Source organism: Melopsittacus undulatus, chromosome 18, assembly GCF_012275295.1.
Source record: "Melopsittacus undulatus isolate bMelUnd1 chromosome 18, bMelUnd1.mat.Z, whole genome shotgun sequence".
NCBI lineage: Eukaryota > Metazoa > Chordata > Aves > Psittaciformes > Psittaculidae > Melopsittacus > Melopsittacus undulatus.
The window spans coordinates 3,300,075-3,320,796 of NC_047544.1; the positions used below are offsets into that span (position 1 = coordinate 3,300,075).

At 56.5% G+C, this 20,722-nt stretch overlaps 3 protein-coding genes across 3 annotated transcripts; all 3 read left to right on the plus strand.

Moving 5' to 3' along the window:
• The first annotated feature begins 72 nt into the window (after positions 1–72).
• LOC117437170 (disintegrin and metalloproteinase domain-containing protein 32-like) lies at positions 73–6,142 on the plus strand. The gene is given in 20 exon segments (XM_034070600.1): positions 73–222; positions 374–398; positions 401–476; positions 608–686; positions 786–862; positions 937–1,129; positions 1,481–1,546; positions 1,781–1,852; positions 2,040–2,206; positions 2,491–2,572; positions 2,696–2,832; positions 2,930–3,116; positions 3,262–3,351; positions 3,567–3,765; positions 4,197–4,305; positions 4,539–4,722; positions 4,821–4,901; positions 5,242–5,363; positions 5,453–5,590; positions 5,983–6,142. Coding segments are annotated over 20 exon segments (2,394 nt in total).
• A 629-nt stretch (positions 6,143–6,771) lies between these two features.
• On the plus strand, positions 6,772–13,649 carry LOC101870807 (disintegrin and metalloproteinase domain-containing protein 2). Its single transcript, XM_034070601.1, has 17 exons — positions 6,772–6,885; positions 7,305–7,366; positions 7,522–7,600; positions 7,939–8,015; positions 8,090–8,270; positions 8,764–8,814; positions 9,031–9,102; positions 9,848–10,014; positions 10,187–10,268; positions 10,392–10,528; positions 10,730–10,910; positions 11,106–11,195; positions 11,592–11,790; positions 12,048–12,156; positions 12,509–12,692; positions 12,886–12,966; positions 13,338–13,649. Exons 1-17 carry the CDS (start codon positions 6,772–6,774, stop codon positions 13,647–13,649), a joined length of 2,178 nt encoding a protein of 725 aa, XP_033926492.1.
• A 460-nt stretch (positions 13,650–14,109) lies between these two features.
• On the plus strand, positions 14,110–20,513 carry LOC101870983 (disintegrin and metalloproteinase domain-containing protein 32). Its single transcript, XM_031042415.2, has 19 exons — positions 14,110–14,190; positions 14,516–14,577; positions 14,685–14,763; positions 15,187–15,263; positions 15,353–15,557; positions 16,064–16,129; positions 16,235–16,306; positions 16,435–16,601; positions 16,687–16,768; positions 16,890–17,026; positions 17,172–17,352; positions 17,750–17,839; positions 17,972–18,170; positions 18,531–18,636; positions 18,900–19,083; positions 19,313–19,387; positions 19,606–19,714; positions 19,880–20,024; positions 20,331–20,513. The coding sequence occupies exons 1-19, from the start codon at positions 14,110–14,112 to the stop codon at positions 20,464–20,466; spliced, it is 2,253 nt and encodes a 750-aa protein (XP_030898275.2). The 3' UTR covers positions 20,467–20,513.
• Positions 20,514–20,722: the final 209 nt, after the last annotated feature.

The window sequence follows — 20,722 nt, forward strand, 5'->3', positions numbered from 1 at the left end:
TCTCGCTCTCCTCCGCCTCTGTTTCCGGGCTGGGCGGGGACGAACGGCCCCGGGGCGGCCGTTACCGGTGCGATGGAGCCGCACCGGGCGCTGCTGCTGCTGCTGCTCCTGGGGCAGTGCGGGGCTGCTCCGCTGTGGGTCCAGCACCGCTCGGGGCTCTCCTCCCTCCCTCCGGGCTCCCAGGTCCTGGTCCCACTGCGGCTGCCCCCCAACGGGACCGAGGCACGTTGGGGAGGGGGCTCCGGCTGCAGGGGTTGGGTGATGCAGATGTGTGGGCAGCTGGAACGGGGGGTTAGACCTGACCTTGCTCCTTAAGGGAGCAATGAGCTGCTTGGGCTGCTCCCAGGTGTCTTCTCCATGTGCTTTTCCATAGCCAGTGGTGCTAATTCTGCCTTTCTCCTTCTGCACACCAAGGATGCAGTGTCCTATGTCCTCAGCATCGAGGGGAGGCCGTACACCATCCGCCTGCACCCGCAGTAAGCTGGTCCTGATGCTGCTGATGGCAGAGGGGTTTGGCTCTGCCAGGCAATACTGCAGCTGCAGGCCCTGCGGTGAGCTCAAGGGGTATTGTTGTAGGTGCTTCCCTCTTGATGCCTTCCTTTTGTAGTGTCTTTTTATCTGAGGATTTCAAGATCTTTGTGTTGAATGAGGTGGGAGCTGTGCTCGCTGATTCAATCCAGTTCAAGGTAACCTGGGGTTCATCTGGGGACCATAAGTGATGCAGCCCAGAGCCATGTCCACTTGGGTGATGGGTGAGGGTCTCCTTGTCCCCTATCCTGATGCAGGGAAGCTGCTACTACCAGGGCTACATCGACGGCTTCCCCGGCTCAGCAGTGACCCTCAGCACATGCTCAGGGCTCAGGTAAGGAGGCAGCACATGGGTACCCAGGGATGCTGCAGCCCCCGGGTGTCAGCATCCGCTGCTGTCCACGGCAGGGGCTTGCTGCAGTTGGACAATGTCAGCTATGGCATCGAGCCCCTGGGCTATTCACCTGCGTTCGAGCACCTCGTGTACCGGGTGAGGGATGGGGAGGCCGCAGGGTCCCTGCTCAGCAGCAGCCGCCCCGAGGCAGAGCCCGATGGGCTGACGGTGATGGAGGCAGCGAGCAGAGCACAGGGACGTGATGAGGTGAGCTCTAAGTGCTGGTTCTTGCTGTGCTGCTGCTGTTCCTGTCACATAAAGGGGTCTTATCCTATTGGGATGCTTTGTTGGGTGCTGTGTGGATGGATGGGGGATGCTCAGAAGCACCAGTGACCTGGTATCACCTGGGTTGTTGCCTAATGGGAAGCATCACCAAGGTGAAATGGCTTTGAAAGGTGTCAGAAATGGCCAAGTTTGAGCATCTTCTGCCCTTGGGCTCATTTGAAGGCATCAAAGAGGTGCTTTTGAATGGGCACTTGAGCAGTGGGGCCAACCCCGGGCACAAAGTGACCATAGGGTGTAGCAATAAGTAGCATTGGAGGCTCTTTTCCTTTCCAGCCACTGTCGAAGGCAGCACAAGCTCCCAAATACCTGCAAGTGTATGTTGTTTTGGACAAGGCTTTGGTAAGTTTGGGCCACTCATTTTGCCCTTGTGTTTCCCTGATTTTGGGCACAAAATGATGCCATTTCCCACCTTTTACCTGTGTTTCTTTTGCCTTGGAAAACTGTTATGTACTGTGGATTTATAGGGAAGAAACAGTGAAATCCGTGGCTTCCATTTACACGCTGGGATGTTGGCAATCATCATTCCAGTGATGAACGATGCCTGCTCTCATGTGCCCTTGGGTTATCTTTCAGTATGACCATATGGGTTCGAGCACGAAGGCAGCGACACAGATGATAATGCAGGTCTTCAATCTGGTCAACAGTGTAAGTTGGGAAGCCTGTAGTAAGGTGATGGAGGGGTTGGTAACAGCCACCTGAGTGCTTTGGTTGGAGGAGGAGGGTGCCGATGGTACCCAGTGGCTGACAATAGCAATGGGCTTCTTCTATGTGGTTGAATGGGTGTTGAGCTCTCAAGGAGTGGTACCCAAGGGGGTATTTGTTGTGCTTTCAGGTGTTTCATCCTCTCAATGTCACCATTGTGTTGGCCTCCCTGGAGCTGTGGACACAAGGCAATAAAGTCTCTACAGCAGGGGAAGCAGAGGATCTTCTGCAGTGGTTTTTGCAGTGGGTAAAGTCTCACCTTGCTCTGCGGCCATACAACATCGCATCCCTGTTGGTGTAAGAGAGAGGTTTTGTTGCTCATTACAGGTTACTGGGTAGGGATCAGTTAAACCACCATGGGTTAACTACAAGCATTCCTATTAAAACCAGGGTTTTAAGATGCATTTCTTACATGTTTCCTAATTCCTTTATATCCTGGCAATATTCCACTCAAGTCTATACCTTCCAGCTGGGCTTTCAGTGCCAATGTGAGGGACACCAGAGCATCCCAGTGGGACTCAAGCCATACAAAACCAGGACCCCCAAATTACCCCCAGTGATGGGGTCTGCCTGTGTTTCAGGTACAGGGACCAAGCAGCGTTCATGGGCACAGCAGCTCCAGGGAAGGTGTGTCAGAGGGATGCTGCCGGCATCGTGGCCGTGGTACGGTGCTGCCTGTCCCCATTGAGCCATAGGGATGCATGGGAGCATCCGCAGGCGGAGCTGGGATGCGATGGGAAGGATGCTCAGGGAAGATGCTGCAGCCCCTGCTCTGTCCTCCCTTAGTACCAGGAGGCCACGACACTGGAGTCCTTCTCTGCCCTCCTGGCTCAGCTGCTGGGCCGCAGCCTGGGCATCGCCTATGATGAGTCCCCTCAGTGCCGCTGCCCTGGGCACGTCTGCATCATGAGCCCCCAGGCGCTGTGAGTTGGTGGTTGGGTACCAGGAGGTGGGAGGATGGAGGCTCAGAGCCTGGCAATGGATGTGTTGTTATATGCATCAATAATTGCTCTGTTTCAGGTATTTCAGTGGGGTAAAAGCCTTCAGCACCTGCAGCATCAGGGACTTTGAGGCCTTCCTAAGGCACGGTGGGGGCACGTGCCTCTTCAGCAGACCCCTCCTGACTGGTCCATCCTCCCAGAGAGCTGCCATCTGTGGCAATGGCATCGTGGAGCCCGGCGAGCAGTGTGACTGTGGGGCAGACAAGGTTGGGGGTCAGGGATGGATGTGGGCATTGGAACCATGTCTGTGTTCAGAATGAGGATCCCTGGAGCTGGAGCCAGCCCAAGGTGCATTATATGGGGTTTGAGATTGTTTCTCAACAATAAGAGGGTTCTGTGATGCCCCCACAGGACTGCTTGAAGGACAAATGTTGTACTGCAGGATGTCAGCTCAAGCCAGGAGCGAAATGTTCCTCTGGATCCTGTTGTAGTGCCTGCCAGGTAAAGCAGGGGTATGGACATCAAATAGTGTCCCTATGATGAAGGATGGAGACAAACCTTGTGCTGTCCAGCAGGAACATCCATGAGGATGCCCTTAGGGCAGTGTGTGACCTGAGTGCCTCAGAGGGGACCGTGAGCACTGGGGGGGCTGTGATGGGGGTACCCCACTGATGTCTGTGTGCGGATGAAGGCTCCTTCTGCCTCCTCCTCCTCAGTTCAAGCGCAAGCACCAGCAGTGCCGCCCTGCTGCCGATGAGCAGTGTGACCTGGCCGAGTTCTGCACCGGGGCCTCAGCATCCTGCCCCCCCGACCTGTACGTGCAGGATGGGCACAGCTGTGAGCAGGACACCGGTTACTGCTACCGGGGCCGCTGCCAGTCTGCGGACCTGCAGTGCCAGCAGATCTATGGGAAAGGTAATGGATGCTCTGGTGTCACTGGTGCTCAGTTTGTGCCTTTGCTCTTCAGTGCAGTGGAGGGGCAGTGGGTGCAGGGGGCACTGGAGCAGGAAGGATGCAGCTTTAGGAGAGCGTTGCAAGCTCAGCTCTGGCTCTGGTTAATGGGCACTGCATTAGTGCGTGGTCCTCCAGGTTCTGCAGAGGTAACAATGAAAGCAATAACATCAAATACCCGTTATTATCTGTGGGCAAGCTTAATCAGTCACTGACCTCCTGTTTGCTCATACCTGGGGTGGCACTTTGGGGACAAGTACTGTGTTTTCTCCAGTTAGCAAAGAGCATCTCTGTTGTGCTGCGAGCAGCACGAATAGCACAGGATTGATTTGACACCATAGGATCTCCTTTTGGGTTCATTTAAACGAGAGCAAATCTTCTTGCTATACTCGTAGGTGCCAGGAATGCTCCTGTGGCTTGTTATGCAGAGCTCAACAGCCAGCAGGACAGGTTTGGCCACTGCGGGCTGCAGCCCAGCCAAGACTTTAAGCCCTGCTCTTGGAGGTAGGCCTGGGGAAGGGAAGGTTTAAGGGCAAGCATCAAGGCTCCAGCCGATAGGAAGGGTTGCAATGCAATGAATAGGTGCGTGTCCTTGCCAGGCTCGCAGGTTGACTTCCCAGTCCCGTTCATCCCTTCTCATGCAGCTTTGCATGGTGTTGTTGCCTGTCTCTGGTGCTCCATCAGGTAGCACTGCTCCTGTGTGTGAGGTACACAGCCCCTGCACATGGATTTTGTAGGGATCTGAGGTGTGGGAAGCTCATCTGCACGTACCCGTACAGGAATCCCTTCCACACAGATGTGTCTGCCGTTGCCTACGTCCATGTGCGTGGGCAGTTGTGTGTGTCCCTGAATTACCTGCATGCAGGAGCAAGGCTGGATCCTATCCTGGTTCCACCAGGAACAAAGTGTGGCTCTGGGCAGGTGAGGAAGGGTTTTGTGACCCCTTAAAGCGACAGGACCGGGGCTGGATGCTGTGATGGCAAAGCTGTGCCAAGCTGGAGCTGTTGGGGTGTTTCTAGGTGTGCATAAACAACACTTGCCAGCCACATTCGGTCCTGGGCTATGACTGCGATAGCAAAGTGAAGTGCCACGGCCACGGTGTAAGAGAATGGGATGGGTTTGCTTGGCTGATGGAAGGGGGGGGAAGAAGGAAGGAGAAATGAAGAATTGAGGGCATCGGAGCCGGGGGAGATGCAAGTGTTGGGTGGTTGTGGTGGGTTATGCAGGAGGATGATGCCTGATGCTTGCTCAGTGTCTCAGAGTCACAGGATCCTGCACTTTAGAGTGGGTTTCTTGCATGATTCCCTTCCTAAATGACCTTGGAATGGTGCTAAGTGCCCATGGCCTTGTCCCCACCATGGGGCAGAGGCTGATGGTGGTTGGGGCAGGAGCATCCCTTGCATGGATTCATCGCTCACCACCCATCCCCTGGCTTTCCAGGTGTGCAATAACAAGGGGCAGTGCCACTGCCAGCGTGGCTGGAACCCCCCGGATTGCCTGCAGAGGGGATCCCGCCGGGGGGGCAGCATTGGCAGCCGCCTGCAGCTGAATGATGGGGGTCAGTACCATGGGGAGGTGATGGGCGCTGGGATGGAGGAGGAGGAGGGCACTGGTCCCATTCTGCTGCCCCAGCAGGTCTGCACCTGGGGAGGGGGATAGAGGGTGTGATCATGGCATGGCCGGTGCTGGGCTTCTGCCTCCTGCTGCTGCTCCTGGCCGGGGTCGTCTGCTTCCTGATCCGGTGGTGGGCGCTGGGCTTGTGCGGACCACGGCCCCAGAGCACCAGTAGGTGAGATGGAAGGAGGGGATGGATGGGGCACGGGGCTCCATTGGGGGGGGGGTGATCCCTGTGGATGGGTGATTCCCTTGGAGCTGTGGATATGAGGAGGTTCCTCTGGGCTGAGATCCGGGGCTGAGGGACCCAGGGATGGGGAGACTCCAGGGATGAAGGGATTGGAGGCTGAGGAAACTCAGGGATGGGGTCACCCCAGGGATGAAGGGATCTGGAGCTGAGGGAACCCAGGGATGGGGAGACCCCAGGGATGAAGGGATCAGGGGCTGAGGGGTCCTAGGGGATGGGGAGATCCCAGGGATCAATTGGTCCAGGGCTGAGGGGACCCAGGGATGGGGAGACCCCATGGATGAGGGATCCGGAGCCGAGTCTCTGCTCCCCCCCCCCAGCAGCGCCATCACTGCAGAGAGCAGCGAGGTCTCGGATTGGAGCTCGTGGAAGGGCCTGAACCTGAACCCGAACCCGGACCCAGACCCGGCCCCGGACCCGGCCCAGGACCGGTCCCGGTCCCGGGAGCCGAGCTCGGGGTCGAGCCTCGGGCCTCAATAAAGGCGTTGGGCGGAGCCTCGCGTCCGTGCTGTGTGGGGGGGGGGGGGGGGGGTGCGGGGCCGTTACCGTCCAACGGGGAGCGATGGGCGCTGCGGTGGTGACCGCGCTGCGTGAGTGAGACCCCCGGGACCCCCCCCCCCCCCCCGGGATGGGTTCGTTCCCCCCTCCCTGCCCCCGGTACCGGAGGAGCCCCGGGGGGGGTCTGGTCCCTGCTCTCGGACGGGCGTTGGAGCCCGATGGGGCCGGGGCCGGTGTGCTGGGAGCGTGCGGAGCTGCAGGGGGATGCGGAGCTGCATCCCTCGGGATGGAGCTGCGGTGGTGCCTTCCCGACCGGACATCCCTTGTGTGGCTGGGGTGGGAGGGGGGGTTGGAGTCTCTGAGCCCCATTCCCTGGTGCAGGGTGGGTTTGTGCAGCTTGATCCCATCCAGGGTTTCAGGCTCCTGGGCTCTGATCCAGCAATAGGCACACACTGAGCTTTGTTTTACTCGTGCAAGTGCCTATGTACAGGGGGATAAAGTGAGGCTGGATGGTAGCAGGGTAGAAGCTGGAGTTGGAAGAACCCCTGCCGGTAGCAACCACATCTGTCCATGGGCTGTAGAGGCGTCTGTACAGGTATATGCATCCTGACATGGTGACAGCATCTGGGATTGTAACTGGGAAAACCAATTCTTCCCTAGGGTCACAAATGCTGCTGCACATCACAGTGCCCCAGAGGCTGCTCTCAGAAACAGCTGGAGAGACGGTACTGAAGAAACCATAGCATCATAGAATGGTTGGGGTTGGAAAGGACCTTGAGGTCATCCAGTTCCAACCCCTGCCATGGGCAGGGACACCTCACACTAAACCATGGCACCCAAGGCTCTGTCCAACCTGGCCTTGAACACTGCCAGGGATGGAGCATTCACATCCTCCCTGGGTAACCCATTCCAGTGCCTCAGCACCCTCATGCTAAAGAACTTCCTTATATCCAATCTAAACTTCCCCTGTTTCAGTTTGAACCCATCACCCCCCATCACTACAGTCCCTAATGAACAGTCCCTCCCCTGCATCCCTATAGCTTCAAGTTCCTTGAAGCCCTTATGCTGACCCCATGCGTCTGTAGCTTCCCTCAGTGCCTTTCCACAGCTAATTCTCCCTTTCTCTGCTCTCCTGCACACACAGGATACAGTGTCCTATGTCCTCAAGATAGAGGGGAGGCCATACACCATCCACCTGCAGCCACAGTGAGTTGGTCCTGGGGCTGCCTCATCCTGTTGGCAGCAGGTCTGGCTCTGCCAGGGCATCACCTACAGCTACAGGACCCTCAGTGACCTCTCTGTGCTCTTGGGAAGGGCATGGCAGAGCGTTTCCAGAGGATCCCATTGTTTTCCTGCTCTAGGTTCTTTCTATCGGATGATTTCAGGATCTACACGGACAATGGGAAGGGATCTTTGCACTCCACTGCACCCCCTACCAAGGTAACGGTGACCTGCTCCCTGCTTCTGTTGCTGCCTCGTGCCCATGGTGCTGCCCCTCTCCACGTTCTTGCTTCCTCATCACAGCATGAGGATAAACCAAGTTTTCCTTGCGTGGTCAGATTCGTTAGGGAAGGTTTTTGGAGGCACTGAGGTTGGTTGGTTTAAAGGGGGTGATTCCGACCATGGCCACCCTTCCTTGGTGGGAAGAGCCAGCATTGGGCCTTATTGTGTGGGTGCCACATCCCCATGCTTCATTCCTTGAGACATCATCCATACAGCCCTTGAGGCGCCTGCCCTTCAGCCACGGAAGGGTCTCCTTGTCCTCTACCTTGATATAGGGAAGCTGCTACTACCAAGGCTACATCGACGGCTTCCCTGGCTCAGCAGTGACCCTCAGCACATGCTCAGGGCTCAGGTAAGGAGGCAGCACATGGGTACCCAGGGATGCTGCAGCCCCCGGGTGTCAGCATCCGCTGCTGTCCATGGCAGGGGCTTGCTGCAGTTGGACAACGTCAGCTATGGCATCGAGCCCCTGGGCTATTCCCCTGCATTTGAGCACCTCGTGTACCGGGTGAGGGATGGGGAGGCTGCAGGGTCCCTGCTCAGCAGCAGCCGCCCCGAGGCAGGGCCCGATGGGCTGACGGTGATGGAGACACAAGGACATGATGAGGTGAGCTCTGAGTGCTGGTTCTTGCTGTGCTGCTGCTGTTCCCATCACACAAAGGGGTCTTATCCCATGGGATGCTTTGTTGGGTGCTGTGTGGATGGGCAGGGATGAGGGGGATGCTGGTGCCGGGTGTTGTGTGGGTCATTGCTGCTCTAGTGCTTAAGGAGAGGTGTCCCCATGGGTTACAAGGTTTGTATAACGAGGGTATTTCTCCCTCTGGTTTGCAGAGGGTTGGCAGGGATGTGCTGCCTGCTTCAGCCATAGGATTCATGTGAGCATCCCAGGGCTCGTCTTAGCCAAGAGCCAATGCCATCAGCAAAAGACTTCAGCCTTGTCCCAAGTGTCAATGCATGGCTCTTGCTGTCTGTCTGACAATAACAGCAGCAGATGGCAGTGCCTTCGGGAGGGTTTAGTGTCTCAGATGAGCCGCATTCCTTATGCCTCGTGACTGAGCTGGTGCAATGAATGATTAACAGTGGGGAATCCTGTTTTCCAGCCCGGGTATGAGAGGAAGATCGCCCTGCACCTCATTTTGGAGAGGGCTTTGGTAAGTCTGGCTCAGTCGGTTCCTGTCCTGTGTTTGCCTTCTTCCCCTGGCTCAAGCTGTGATAAACCAGTGCTAAATCACTGTCATTGTCCCCATGGTCCTGCCCGGTCTGTAGCCACATTTCAGTGTGCAGAAAACCCTCTGAGAAAGACTGTGATTACCCCACATGTTTCTGCATAGCAAATAACCTACAACCAACCTCATGTCCTGTTTCAGTACGACCACCTGGGTGCAGATGACTACGTTGTGGTCCAGAAGCTCGTTCAGGTCTCCAGCCTGCTCAGCATTGTAAGTTCTATAGGATGGAAAACGTGATGGTTCACTTCAGCACACTGATGTCCATCACACTGATGGGTGGGATTGGGCTAAATGTGCTTTGTGGTGGTACCAACTCTTTGGGTTAGGCTGGCAGAGCTTCAGGTTTGCTCTCATCCAGGCTGGGATAGGAGCTGTAAAGGGGGTTTTGCCCCTCGCTGGTGCTGTAAATCAGTGCTGTAAGTCAATCAGTGCTGCTCTGCAGTCCAGCAGTGCCTATTCCTCAACCCCTCCACATTATACACTGTGCCATGGTACATGCTCCCCAAGGTGTATTCATGCTCATAGGCAGGAGCCTGCAGCCTCGGCTGCTCCTTTCCATGTGCCTCTTAGGGAGTGATGTGGGCTTTGCCCTGCCTGTGTAGTACACAGCATAGGCATCCGTGTAAGCTTGAAATCCAAGGGGCTAGAGTGTCTCCTCCTGGAAACAGGCAACAATGCAGACAAGAAGCACTCTGTGTGTTCTCTGTGTGTATTGGATATCTCTGTTCAAGCTGAGGTTGTCTTTATTAGATCCTGCTCTAATTGGGATAATCTGGGGTTTCCCTCTCGGACACGCTTCCATGTCCATTCCCCACACCATTTCCATCACACACACACCCAGAGCAGCAGATCAGTTGCCAGCTGCTCCCATCTGTTTGCCTGAAGGAGCAGACATTCAAGCAGCACCTGAAACGGAGCATATGGGAAGCAACCACTTCTCTCATTGAACTTTCAGATGTTCAGCTCTCTTAACCTAACAGTCACCCTGTCCTCCGTGGAGGTCTGGATGGATAACAGCATGCTGAAGACAACAGGGAATGCAGAAGAGGTGCTGATGTGGCTGCTGCAGTGGAAGAAGAGCAGTCACGTCCTGCAGCCCCCTGAAGTGCCCTTTCTGCTGCTGTAAGGATCGGTTGTCATTGTTTAAGAGCAGGTAGCAACCTGCTGAACGCCCGTGCTTGTGAGGAGCAGATTTTGCTTTGAATGGGATGCCTCTTGTATAAGCTAAAAGGCTTTGCAAGCATAAAGCTGGGCAGGACCATTGGCTCTGCCTGTGGATGCGCCTGTGTTTCAGGTACAGGGACCAAGCAGCGTTCGTGGGCACAGCAGCTCCAGGGAAGGTGTGTCAGAGGGATGCTGCCGGCATCGTGGCCGTGGTACGGTGCTGCCTGTCCCCATTGAGCCATAGGGATGCATGGGAGCATCCGCAGGCGGAGCTGGGATGCGATGGGAAGGATGCGCAGGGAAGATGCTGCAGCCCCTGCTCTGTCCTCCCTTAGTACCAGGAGGCCACGACGCTGGAGTCCTTCTCTGCCCTCCTGGCTCAGCTGCTGGGCCGCAGCCTGGGCATCGCCTATGATGAGTCCCCTCAGTGCCGCTGCCCTGGGCACGTCTGCATCATGAGCCCCCAGGCGCTGTGAGTTGGTGGCTGGGGATGCTCCCATCAGAGGTGCATTGGGTGGGTTTGGCTTAAGCAAGATCCATTCCTGCTCTGAGGTTGGCAAGAGAACTGAAAGGCATCCAGGGGACCACTGTGCCTGCATCAGAGCCGCACAGAGACCCACAGCGAGCGAGCAGGGATGGATGTGTTAACACACATGGATCACGTTCGTTTTAGGAGGTTCAATGGGGCAAAAGCCTTCAGCAACTGCAGCATCCGGGACTTCCAGAGCTTCCTGAAGCAGAACAGGGACTGCCTGCTCATGAGGCGAGCTCAGCCCCAGCTTCCCCATCATCAGGATTCATGCGGCAATGGTGTGGTGGATGCTGGCGAGCAGTGCGACTGTGGGTCTGTGGAGGTGGGTGATGAGTGGGTGTCAGCTGGGTCAGGGGGTGGATAAAGCGTTTATAGGGTAAGACACACAAGGGCAGCGTTCCCATTGATCCCGTGGCCCCACTGAGGGGTCTGTGTGCTGGGAGGATGGGGTCAGGACAAGCAGTCACCAGCCCATAGGGAAATCCACATAGGATAATGGTTCCTGATGTGTTTGCAGGACTGTGCTTTAGACAAATGCTGTACCCCCCAGTGTCTCCTCAAGCCAGGAACGCAGTGCTGGTCGGGATTATGCTGCCATAATTGCCAGGTGAGTTGTGCCCAGTGTTGTCAGAACTTAATCCCATATTTCAAGCTTGGATCAATGGGATTCTATGGGAGCATTGTCATCCAGCCCTCTGGTTTTGCTTGGATGGGTATGTCCAACAACCTTAAGGATATTTGTGCTGCTTTTTGTCTGGTTTGGATCCTGTTGTAGTTCCTGCCAGGTAAAGCAGAGGTTTGGACATCAAATAGTGTCCCCATGATGAAGGATGGAGACAAACCTTGTGCTATCCAGCAGGAACATCCCTGAGGATGCCCTTAGGGCAGTGTGTGACCTGAGTGCCTCAGAGGGCATCCTGCGAGCACTGGGGGGGCTGTGATGGGGGTACCCCACTGGTGTCTGTGTGTGGATGAAGGCTCCTTCCTGCCTCCTCCTCCTCAGTTCAAGCGCAAGCACCAGCAGTGCCGCCCTGCCGCCGATGAGCAGTGTGACCTGGCCGAGTTCTGCACCGGGGCCTCAGCATCCTGCCCCCCTGACCTGTACGTGCAGGATGGGCACAGCTGTGAGCAGGACACCGGTTACTGCTACCGGGGCCGCTGCCAGTCTGCAGACCTGCAGTGCCAGCAGATCTATGGGAAAGGTAATGGATGCTCTGGTGTCACTGGTGCTAACAGTGAGCTCCAGGGCTGGTCCAGGGGGGAAGGATCCAAGCAGGATGGGTGCCCACATTGTCCTGTGTGAGATTACGGAATCTGGGCACTGCTGGTGTGAGTGGTGTAGGGAAGGGAAGGGGGGACCATGGGAAAGGAATGGGCCATCCAAAGGGAGGTTTCAGTCTGAACATGGAGACACCAGAGCTATCCCAGTCTGTAATCAGCATTACTTCTATACTTCCAGGTGCAAAGAATGCTCCTTTGGCCTGCTATGAAGAAGTCAACGGCCATCAGGACAGGTTTGGGCACTGTGGCAACCACCCGATGGATGGCTACCAGCCCTGCTCCTGGCCGTAGGTTGCAAGGGGATGCAGGGTGTTGAACTGGGGACATACAGTGAATCTGTGCTTCCTTTTGCTGCCCATGTAAAGCAATAACCTGTGAGGAGGGTTTTGCAGTGTTAGCTCTGGGTTTTCCATAGGGAAGTGGTGATGGAGAGAAACGGGAGGCAAGTGCAGCATGGATCTAATGGGGCTGCAGTTAATGCTCTGGTTAACAGGATGCCTCCTCCCCTGCTCTTGGGGAGCATCACATCCATGTGGTTTTATGTTGTGTAAACCCCCTCCCCACTTTGTGCACCTCAACATTCCCAGCACCGGGATCAATCAGATGCTGTGTTCTAATCCATTGTGCTGATTGTCTTAGGAATCTGGGATGTGGGAAGCTGGTGTGCGTGTACCCGAATCATCTTCCCTTCACAAAGATGAAGGGGGCCATAATTTATGCTCGTGTGCAAGAGCATCTGTGTGTGTCTTTTGACTTTATGAACGGGCCCACAGAGTTTGATCCTGTCATGGTGAAGGATGGAACAAAATGTGGTCCTGGAAAGGTGAGAAATCCTATGGGATCATCTGGAAATGGCACAGAATTAGTGGTAGGAATAGCTTAGAGTTCCAGTAATCACTGCCTGTGCCGTCCCTTTGGTCATCCTTTAGGGCTCAGAATGCTTCTTAGATTCATGGCATACAATGGTGATGGATGTAAAAGAGCCCAGCAGGATTCTTCTCCTTTTGGTCCTGCAGGTTTGTTTGAATGGCACCTGCCAACCCCATTCAGTGCTGAACTATGACTGCAACATACAGGAGAAATGCCATGGGCATGGGGTAAGTCACAGCAGCATCTTCCCTTGGTGGTGTTGGGTTGATGCTGCTGGAGAGGAATGAGTGGTTCTGGTAAAAGGGCCCTTGGGGCTTGTCTGTGAATGGGCCAGGGCTGTGTTTTGGGTTGCTGTGGGAGAAATGAAGTGAGATTGCCTGAATTCCTTTGCATTCCAAGTGAAAAACAAAGGGGATAAAGGAGCGTGGAGGAAAACAAGGGTGTTTATTGAGGATTTAATGGCACAGCATGGAAATGGTGCTGGAAAGGATGAGTGGAGCTGTGCAGGGCAGGGTGCTGGGGCTGGAGCAGGATGCATGGATGAGGCTCCTCAGGCTGTACAAGGAGGGATGCTTTCCCCCCACCCTGGTGCATGCAGGTGTGCAACAACAAGAAGAACTGCCACTGCCATCGGGGCTGGAGCCCCCCCAACTGCGAGACCACAGGACCCTTTGCTGGCGGCAGCATCGACAACCCATGGGAGGCTGGTGGGTGCCCCATGGTTTTCCTGGGTGCCACAGCAGCTCCTGTGACCCCACAAACTGTGGGGCTGAGCCCATGGCATCACCCAGAGCTGCATCTTTGCCTTGCTCCCCAGCTGGAGGTGTCCAAAGCTCTTCCTTGCTATGTGGGCTGCTGCTGGGCTTCAGCATCCTTCTCACCAGCCTCTGCAGCATCATTGTGGTTGTGAGGTGGAGGCGGCAGAAGGGATTCGTTACAAGGAGGTGGATGCAAACCGAGGGGTGAGTTGGTGGTGAAGCAAAACAAAACTTTCCCAACACCAAGACCAGGGAAACGGGTTTTCCATTTGGGAATTCCATGGGGAAAGGGCAAAAGTCCGGGAGAAGCTGCAGGGCACGGGGAAAAGGGGGAGCTGGGGGCTCGTAAGTGCGATGGGGAAGGGGAAAGGGACAGGGCATGGGGCTGAGCCCGGAGGTCCCCGCAGCCCCGACGACACCGGGAGCACGGAGACGGAGTCGAGCACAGACGAGGAGGAGAGCACGGAGCTGGATCCGGCCCCGGAGCCCGGCGGGGCCGCAGAGGAGGCCTCGGGGGCTCCCCGCAGTCGTTAATAAAGGCGTTGGGAGCAGCCCCGTGTCCGCGCTGTGTGCGGGGGGGGGACAGCGGGGCCGTTACCGGCCGTTGGGGCGATGCGGGCAGCGCCGGGGCTGTGGCTGTGGCTGGGGCTGTGGCTGGGGCTGGGGTCGGTGGCAGCAGGAGGTGCCCCGCAGGTAGGTGCGGAGCCCCCGGCCCTGTCGCTGCCCCCCCCTTGTCCCCCCCGTCCCTAACGCTGCTCCCCCCATGTCCCCCGGTCCCTAACGCTGCTCCCCCCTTGTCCCCCGGTCCCTAACGCTGCTCCCCCCTTGTCCCCCGGTCCCTAACGCTGCTCCCCCCTTGTCCCCCCGGTTCCTAACGCTGCTCCCCACTTGTCCCCCGGTCCCTAACGCTGCTCCCCCTTGTCCCCCGGTCCCTAACGCTGCCCCCCCTTGTCCCCCCGTCCCTAACGCTGCTCCCCCCTTGTCCCCCGGTCCCTAACGCTGCTCCCCCCTTGAGCAGCGTACCCGGAGCTTCATCATCCCCATCGAGGGGACCCCGCGCACCGTGCGGCTGCGGCAGCAGTGAGTGGGGCACAGCGGGACCCTCCGTCGGGGAGGGCCTGGGGGGGGGGGGGGATCTGTCCCGTACGGTGCCTGCTGCAGGGGCCGCGTCTCGGTTGTGTGCACAGAGCGTTTCTGGGCGAGGATTTCCGGGTCTACAGCGATGGCCAAGGGGGGATCACGGCATCCGAACCGGCACACGTGGAGGTAACGGTTGTGCCCCCTGCACCCCCTGTGTCTGAAGGGGGGGCTGCAGGAGGAGCACACAGAGGGGGATTCCCCTGCTCTGCTCCAGCACCGTCGGGTCATGGAATGGTTTGGGTTGGAAGAGACCTTAAAGCTCATCCAGTTCCAACCCCCTTCCACTGGAGCAGGTTGCTCCAAGCCCCATCCAGCCTGGCCTTGAGCACTGCCAGGGATGGGGCAGCTCATTCCCAGGGAGCACAGGTAACAGTGCCAGCGGTGCTCAGACTTCCATGGTTGATGCCGTGTGGCTGAGGAAAGGGGGTTCCCAGAGGTGTTGTGCTTCTCCCTGTTGTGCATCCTTTCCCTATGGGATCGGGGCCATGGTGCTACCCGGGTCTCTGTGGAGAGGGCACTGAGCCATTGATGTGGCTTTGCTGCTTCCAGCGGGATTGCTTCTATGAAGGTGACATCAAGGACTTCCCTATTTCACTCGTGGTGCTCAGCACCTGCTCTGGCCTGAGGTAAAGCCATTGCTGTTCCATAGGGGTGTTGGTGTCACCCCACAGTGGCAGCAGAGCCGTTCCTGCCACTCTGCTCCTTTGCTTTGCAGGGGGATCCTGCAGCTCACCAATGCCAGCTATGGGATCAAGCCTCTGGAAGCGGCAGCCATGAATCAGCATCTCCTGTACCCAGTGTGGAATGAAAACACAGAGGCTCAGCAGCTGGCAGAGAAGAGTTCCCTTGTCTGGCCTAAGGAGGTGCCACCAGAGCCAGAGGATGCAGTAGCAGTGAGTGGGATGTTGTGGGATGTTGCTGTGGACATGGGAAATGCGCAGCTGAAGGATGCTCTTTGTGCTATAATGTGTTGTTTCCAAGTGTATTCAGTGCAGCCGATGCTAAAGGGTTTTGTAACTTATCTGTGCTAAGGATGAGGCCTCTGCTTGTGCTGGGAGGGAGCTGTGAGGGTGGCCTGAGGCTGGGTGAGCAGGTTGGGGATTCCTTGGCACCCAGTGTTTGTATGGCACCATGGGACTGTGGGCATACAGAGCGGTTGGGAATGATAAGGAATCCCTGCTTGCCTCTGCTCTGCTGTGAGAGGCCTTTCCAAGATGCTCCTTTGTTGTAAGCACTGATGGAATCTGGTTGAGGATATCATGTGGATGATGGAAGGACTGCACCTCGGGGAACTCGGGGCTGTTTGACAGCTCCAATTGGCCCTGAAGTGCAGGACCTGACCATGGCCTATGAACAGCAGCAGCTCTGCACTAACACGTGCATGGGGGATGTTGTGTGTGTGTTGTGTTACTTGATTTTCCTATAGCATAAGGAAGCTGCCAGAAGACCCTCTCTGTACCTGAAAATGCACGTCATTTTGGACAAGGATCTGGTAAGCAACAGGAGATAACCCCCTTGGTATGACCAGGAATACACATGGCAGGGACCACAGCCCTGCATGGTGCCCTGATGTGCTCTTGTGTTTGTCACCTTTCAGTACAGCTACATGGGAGCAGACAAGGATGTTGTGGTGGCCAAGATAGTGCAGCTTTTCAGCTATGTGAACAGTGTAAGCTGCTTTCTGTCCCATCCTGAGTGTGTATGGGATGTGTGGTGGTGGTGTGGGCCCATACATAGAGCAAGCTGGATGCTGTGGCTCAGCAGGGCTCTGTGGTCTGTCTGTCTGTCTCCCTCCAGATGTTTGCTCCCCTCAATCTGACCATGGTGCTGTCTTCCCTGGAGTTCTGGGTTGAAAAGAACAGGATCCCAACCACAGGAGGTGCTGAGGAGCTGCTGCAGAGGTTTCTGCAGTGGAAAAACGAGCATCGCATGTCGTGGCTGCAGGACGTAATGTTCCTATTTGTGTAAGATAAGGATGGCTGAGGAGCATGGGTTGAAAGGGAAGGAAGGTGCTGTTACACCCCAGACTCACTCTGGTCTGCTCCCCAGTTACAGGGAGCAGTCCCGTTCTGTGGGTGCATCCTCTGCAAGAAAGCTCTGCCTCAAACCCCATGCTGGAGGTGTTGCCTTGGTAATGTACCTCCCATCCCTATAGGTGATGCGGTGCCAGCATCTGAGCCCTGGCTGAGGACCCCACAGAGGCTGGGGCACAGCATCCCTCACATCTTCCCACCCGCTCCCTGTCCCCGCAGTACCACAGGGCTATGGCACTGGAGGCATTCGCAGTTGCTGTGGCCCAGCTGCTGGGGCTCAGCTTGGGGATGGAGCTGGAGGAGCCTGGGAGCTGTCAATGCACAGCAGCCGCCTGCATCATGCAGTCCAGCTCGATGTAAGGCTGCCCTTGGGGTGTGCTGTGGTACCCGAGGGATGCCACCCATGAGGGCAGAGCAGGGGATGTGCCCATGAGCAGAGGGCATGGGCTGCCCTGTGTTACTGATGTCTTAGTGGTAACACAGCCCTGGGCTCACCTGCAGGCACTCACCTGGTGTGAAAGCCTTCAGCACCTGCAGCATAAGAGCCCTACAGCATTTCCTGGCCACTGAGGAAGGGCAGTGCCTGCTGAATAGGACAGCCATGGATGTAGCCTATAAAGCTCCCAAATGTGGGAACAAAGTGGTGGACCCAGGAGAGGCTTGCGACTGTGGTACAGCAGAGGTGAGCTGAGGAGCATTGGGACAGTGGGGCAGAGCCAAGCTATGCAGGAACAACCCCAAGGGAGGTGGGAACTGTACCCTCCAGTCCTCTCTGCAGGCTTTAGGAGACCATGGAGCCATGCAGACACTTGGCCACCGTGTCTCAAGTCTATCATAGAGGACTTGTGTGGTGTTGGGGATGGATGGATGGATGGATGGAGTGTTGTGAGGATGGACAATACAGGCTTCCTATGGGAGCATGGGTGGCTGGTGGCAGCTAGCATGACAGAGGGCTCTGCCTGGGGAACCAGGGTGCCACCGGCCACAGCAGGGCCTGGGAGATGGGAAAGGCCAAGCTTAATCCCTATTCCTTGGGAGAAGCGGAACCTTTCCCGACTGTCCCCACTGGTCACCTCCAGGAATGCAAGCATGACCCATGCTGCACCATTGGCTGCAAGCTGAGGCGAGGGGTGCAGTGCCTGACAGGACCGTGCTGCCGGAGATGCCGGGTGAGCCATGTGGTGGGATGGGAATGCTGCATTCCTATGGGATAACACCTGCACCGGCATCACCTGCTTGCCTGTATCCCCCTGGTTTGGTGGTGACTCTGTTGCAGTTCTCCTCTCATCCCTGTTCTCTAGTTTAGGAGGAAAGGCACAGTTTGCAGACACAGCTCTGAGGATGAGTGTGAATTGAAGGAGTATTGCAACGGCACCTCTGCACAGTGCTCACCCAACCTCTGGGTCATGGACGGGCATCCCTGCAGCAGGAATACTGCCTTCTGCTACCAGGGGGTCTGCCAGACAGCCGACAAGCAGTGTCAGAGGATCTTCGGCTCAGGTAAGGGTGATGGATTCTAAGAGGGAGTAACCACAGCACCCCAACCTATATGTGTGTGTGTGTGAAATGGGATGGGTGGTGTGGAGGAAAGGGAGGAAACATGTTGAACCTTGTGCCCATCATTGTGCTGTCGGGGCATGGGGTAGCCTGGGGTGTTTATAAGGTGTTGGTGATAGCAGAGACCTCAGGGGAGGTGATCCAAGCTGGAGCATCCCACCATGGTGTGTTGGAGGGACCAGGCTGCGTCTGATGCCAGTGGCCCCGGGCATCACTGAGGAGCAGGGCAGCCTATGGAGATGCTCATTCCCAAGGTGGAAAGAGGCTGTGGGACAGACACCAAGTGTTGTCCTGTGTTTGCAGAGGCCAAGAACGGGCCCTTGGCCTGCTATGAGGAAATTAACAGCCAAATGGACAGAATGGGACACTGCGGCTCCAACCAGCATGGTTACCAGCGGTGTGCATGGAAGTAAGTGATGCAGCAGGGTCTGCCATGGAGCGGGAGAGGTGGGATCCCAAAACGTGCAGGGGAAACGCTGCTGAGCACTGAATGAGTCTGTATGGAGCTGGGAGGGGAGATGCAGAAAGGCCTGTGTGAAGGTAAGGGTGCCATATCCATGTACCGGGAATCAGGTGCTTGGGATTCAGGCTTCCAGTGATGATGGCAACAGAGCTGCGATGGAAGGTTGGAGGTGGCTGTGGCCAAGGGCTTTGCTGGTGCTGCCTTTGCAGGGATCTCCAATGTGGGAAGCTTGTGTGTGAGTATTCCAGCTCCAGGCCCTTCACCAAGGAGAAGGCTGCGGTGATGTATGCTCTGGCGCAGAACAAGCTCTGTGTAACGCTGGACTACATGAAGCCTCCCATGGAGAGGGACCCCATGCTGGTGAATGATGGCACTGTCTGTGGTGACGGCAAGGTAAGTGATGCCCTGATGGTAGCAGCTCCTTTAGGAGAAGGACTTGTAGACAGCATTGCAGTGGTAATAGCATCAGGACCACAAGGGCAGTGGCTTTTCTTTAGCTCCATCCCAAATGAGCCAGGATGGATGCATGGGAACCATCACAAAGCCTGGTGCTCCCTTGTGAGCTCCCTGATGGAGCTGGGTGTGTAACTTAGCCAGGGCTGCCTGTGTGCTTGTGCTATAGATCTGCCTGAACCAGAGGTGCGTGTCTGTCACTGTCCTGAACTACACCTGTGGGATGAAGTGCCACAACCACGGCGTAAGTCACAGATGTGCTGGGGACGTGGCTGTGCTAAAGCAGCCATTGGGTCCTATCTATGGGGAAGAGCAGCAGAGGTGAGGTTGGTGGTGGAAGTGCTCAAGGCTGCTCAAGTGCCACCAGCAGAACCCTGTGCCCAGTGTCTGGTGGGTGAGGATGTGAGGGCATCATCTTCTGCAGGGGGTGATAGATCCCATCCCTCCCTGTGTGTCACACAGGTCTGCAATAACCTAGGGGAATGCCATTGCTATCCCGGCTGGAAACCACCAACTTGCTCGGAGAAAGCAGGGACAATAAGCATGAGTGGCAGCAGTCCCAGTGGGCAGGGTGAGTGGTGAGGGTTCCTATGGGAAGAGAGAGGTGATGGATTCCTGCTCTGGTAGCTGCTTGCCAGAGCCATTGTGGCCAGGCAGGCACAAGTCTGGGTCCCACATTGTGTCCCTGGATGAGCTCACGGAGGTGGTTTTGTTTCCTTGTGCCTCAATGGAGCAGATGTGACGAGCATGAGCTCAGTGAAGCTGTGTCTGTTGCTCGCCTTGTGCCTCCCTGTGCCCCTCATCCTGGTGCTCTTCCTCATGTTGCTAAAGAGAAGATGCCCAAGCTACTGTCACACCACGAGGGTGTTGAACGATGACAAGTGAGTCTGTGCTCTGCACCAAAGGGTGTTGGGGTGAGGGTGTGGAGGTGGCTGTAGGCAGCAGGAAAGCTGGAGCCGGGACAAGGACTCTCACTGTGCAGCACAACCAAGGTGGGAAGAGGTATTTAACCTCTTGGATGCAGCACTTGAGGACCTGGTTCAGTGGTAGACTTGGCAGTGCTGCATTAATGGTTGGGTTGGACACAATGTCCCCATGGCTCGTGGTGGGCCTGGCTCCCCAATGAGCTCCATGTGGGTCCATGTGGCTGGAGGTGGGTGCTGACCATAATGGTGCTTCCTCTCCAGCCTCACGGTTCAGAGCTCCATCTATGGATACCAGGGCACGAGGGATGTTGCAGTGCAGCACAATGGAGGGAGACACACATGGCGTCAGCCTTGGCAGTCACATAACTGCATCCTGCACACCTCTAAGCGTGTGTAGTGTGTCCGGTTGTTGCGTTTTCAGTTGTTCAACAAAAGGTGTTCACAATCAGTGAGGAGTTGTGTGGTTCCTGAGCGGCACCATGTACCAGAACAATGTCTGCATCGGGACCCTTCCAACCCATGGCATCTTCATCCCTTCCCACCCACCCATGGCATCTTCATCCCTTCCCACCCACCCATGGCACCTCCATCCCTTCCCACCCACCCATGGCACCTCCATCCCTTCCCACCCACCCATGGCACCTCCATCCCTT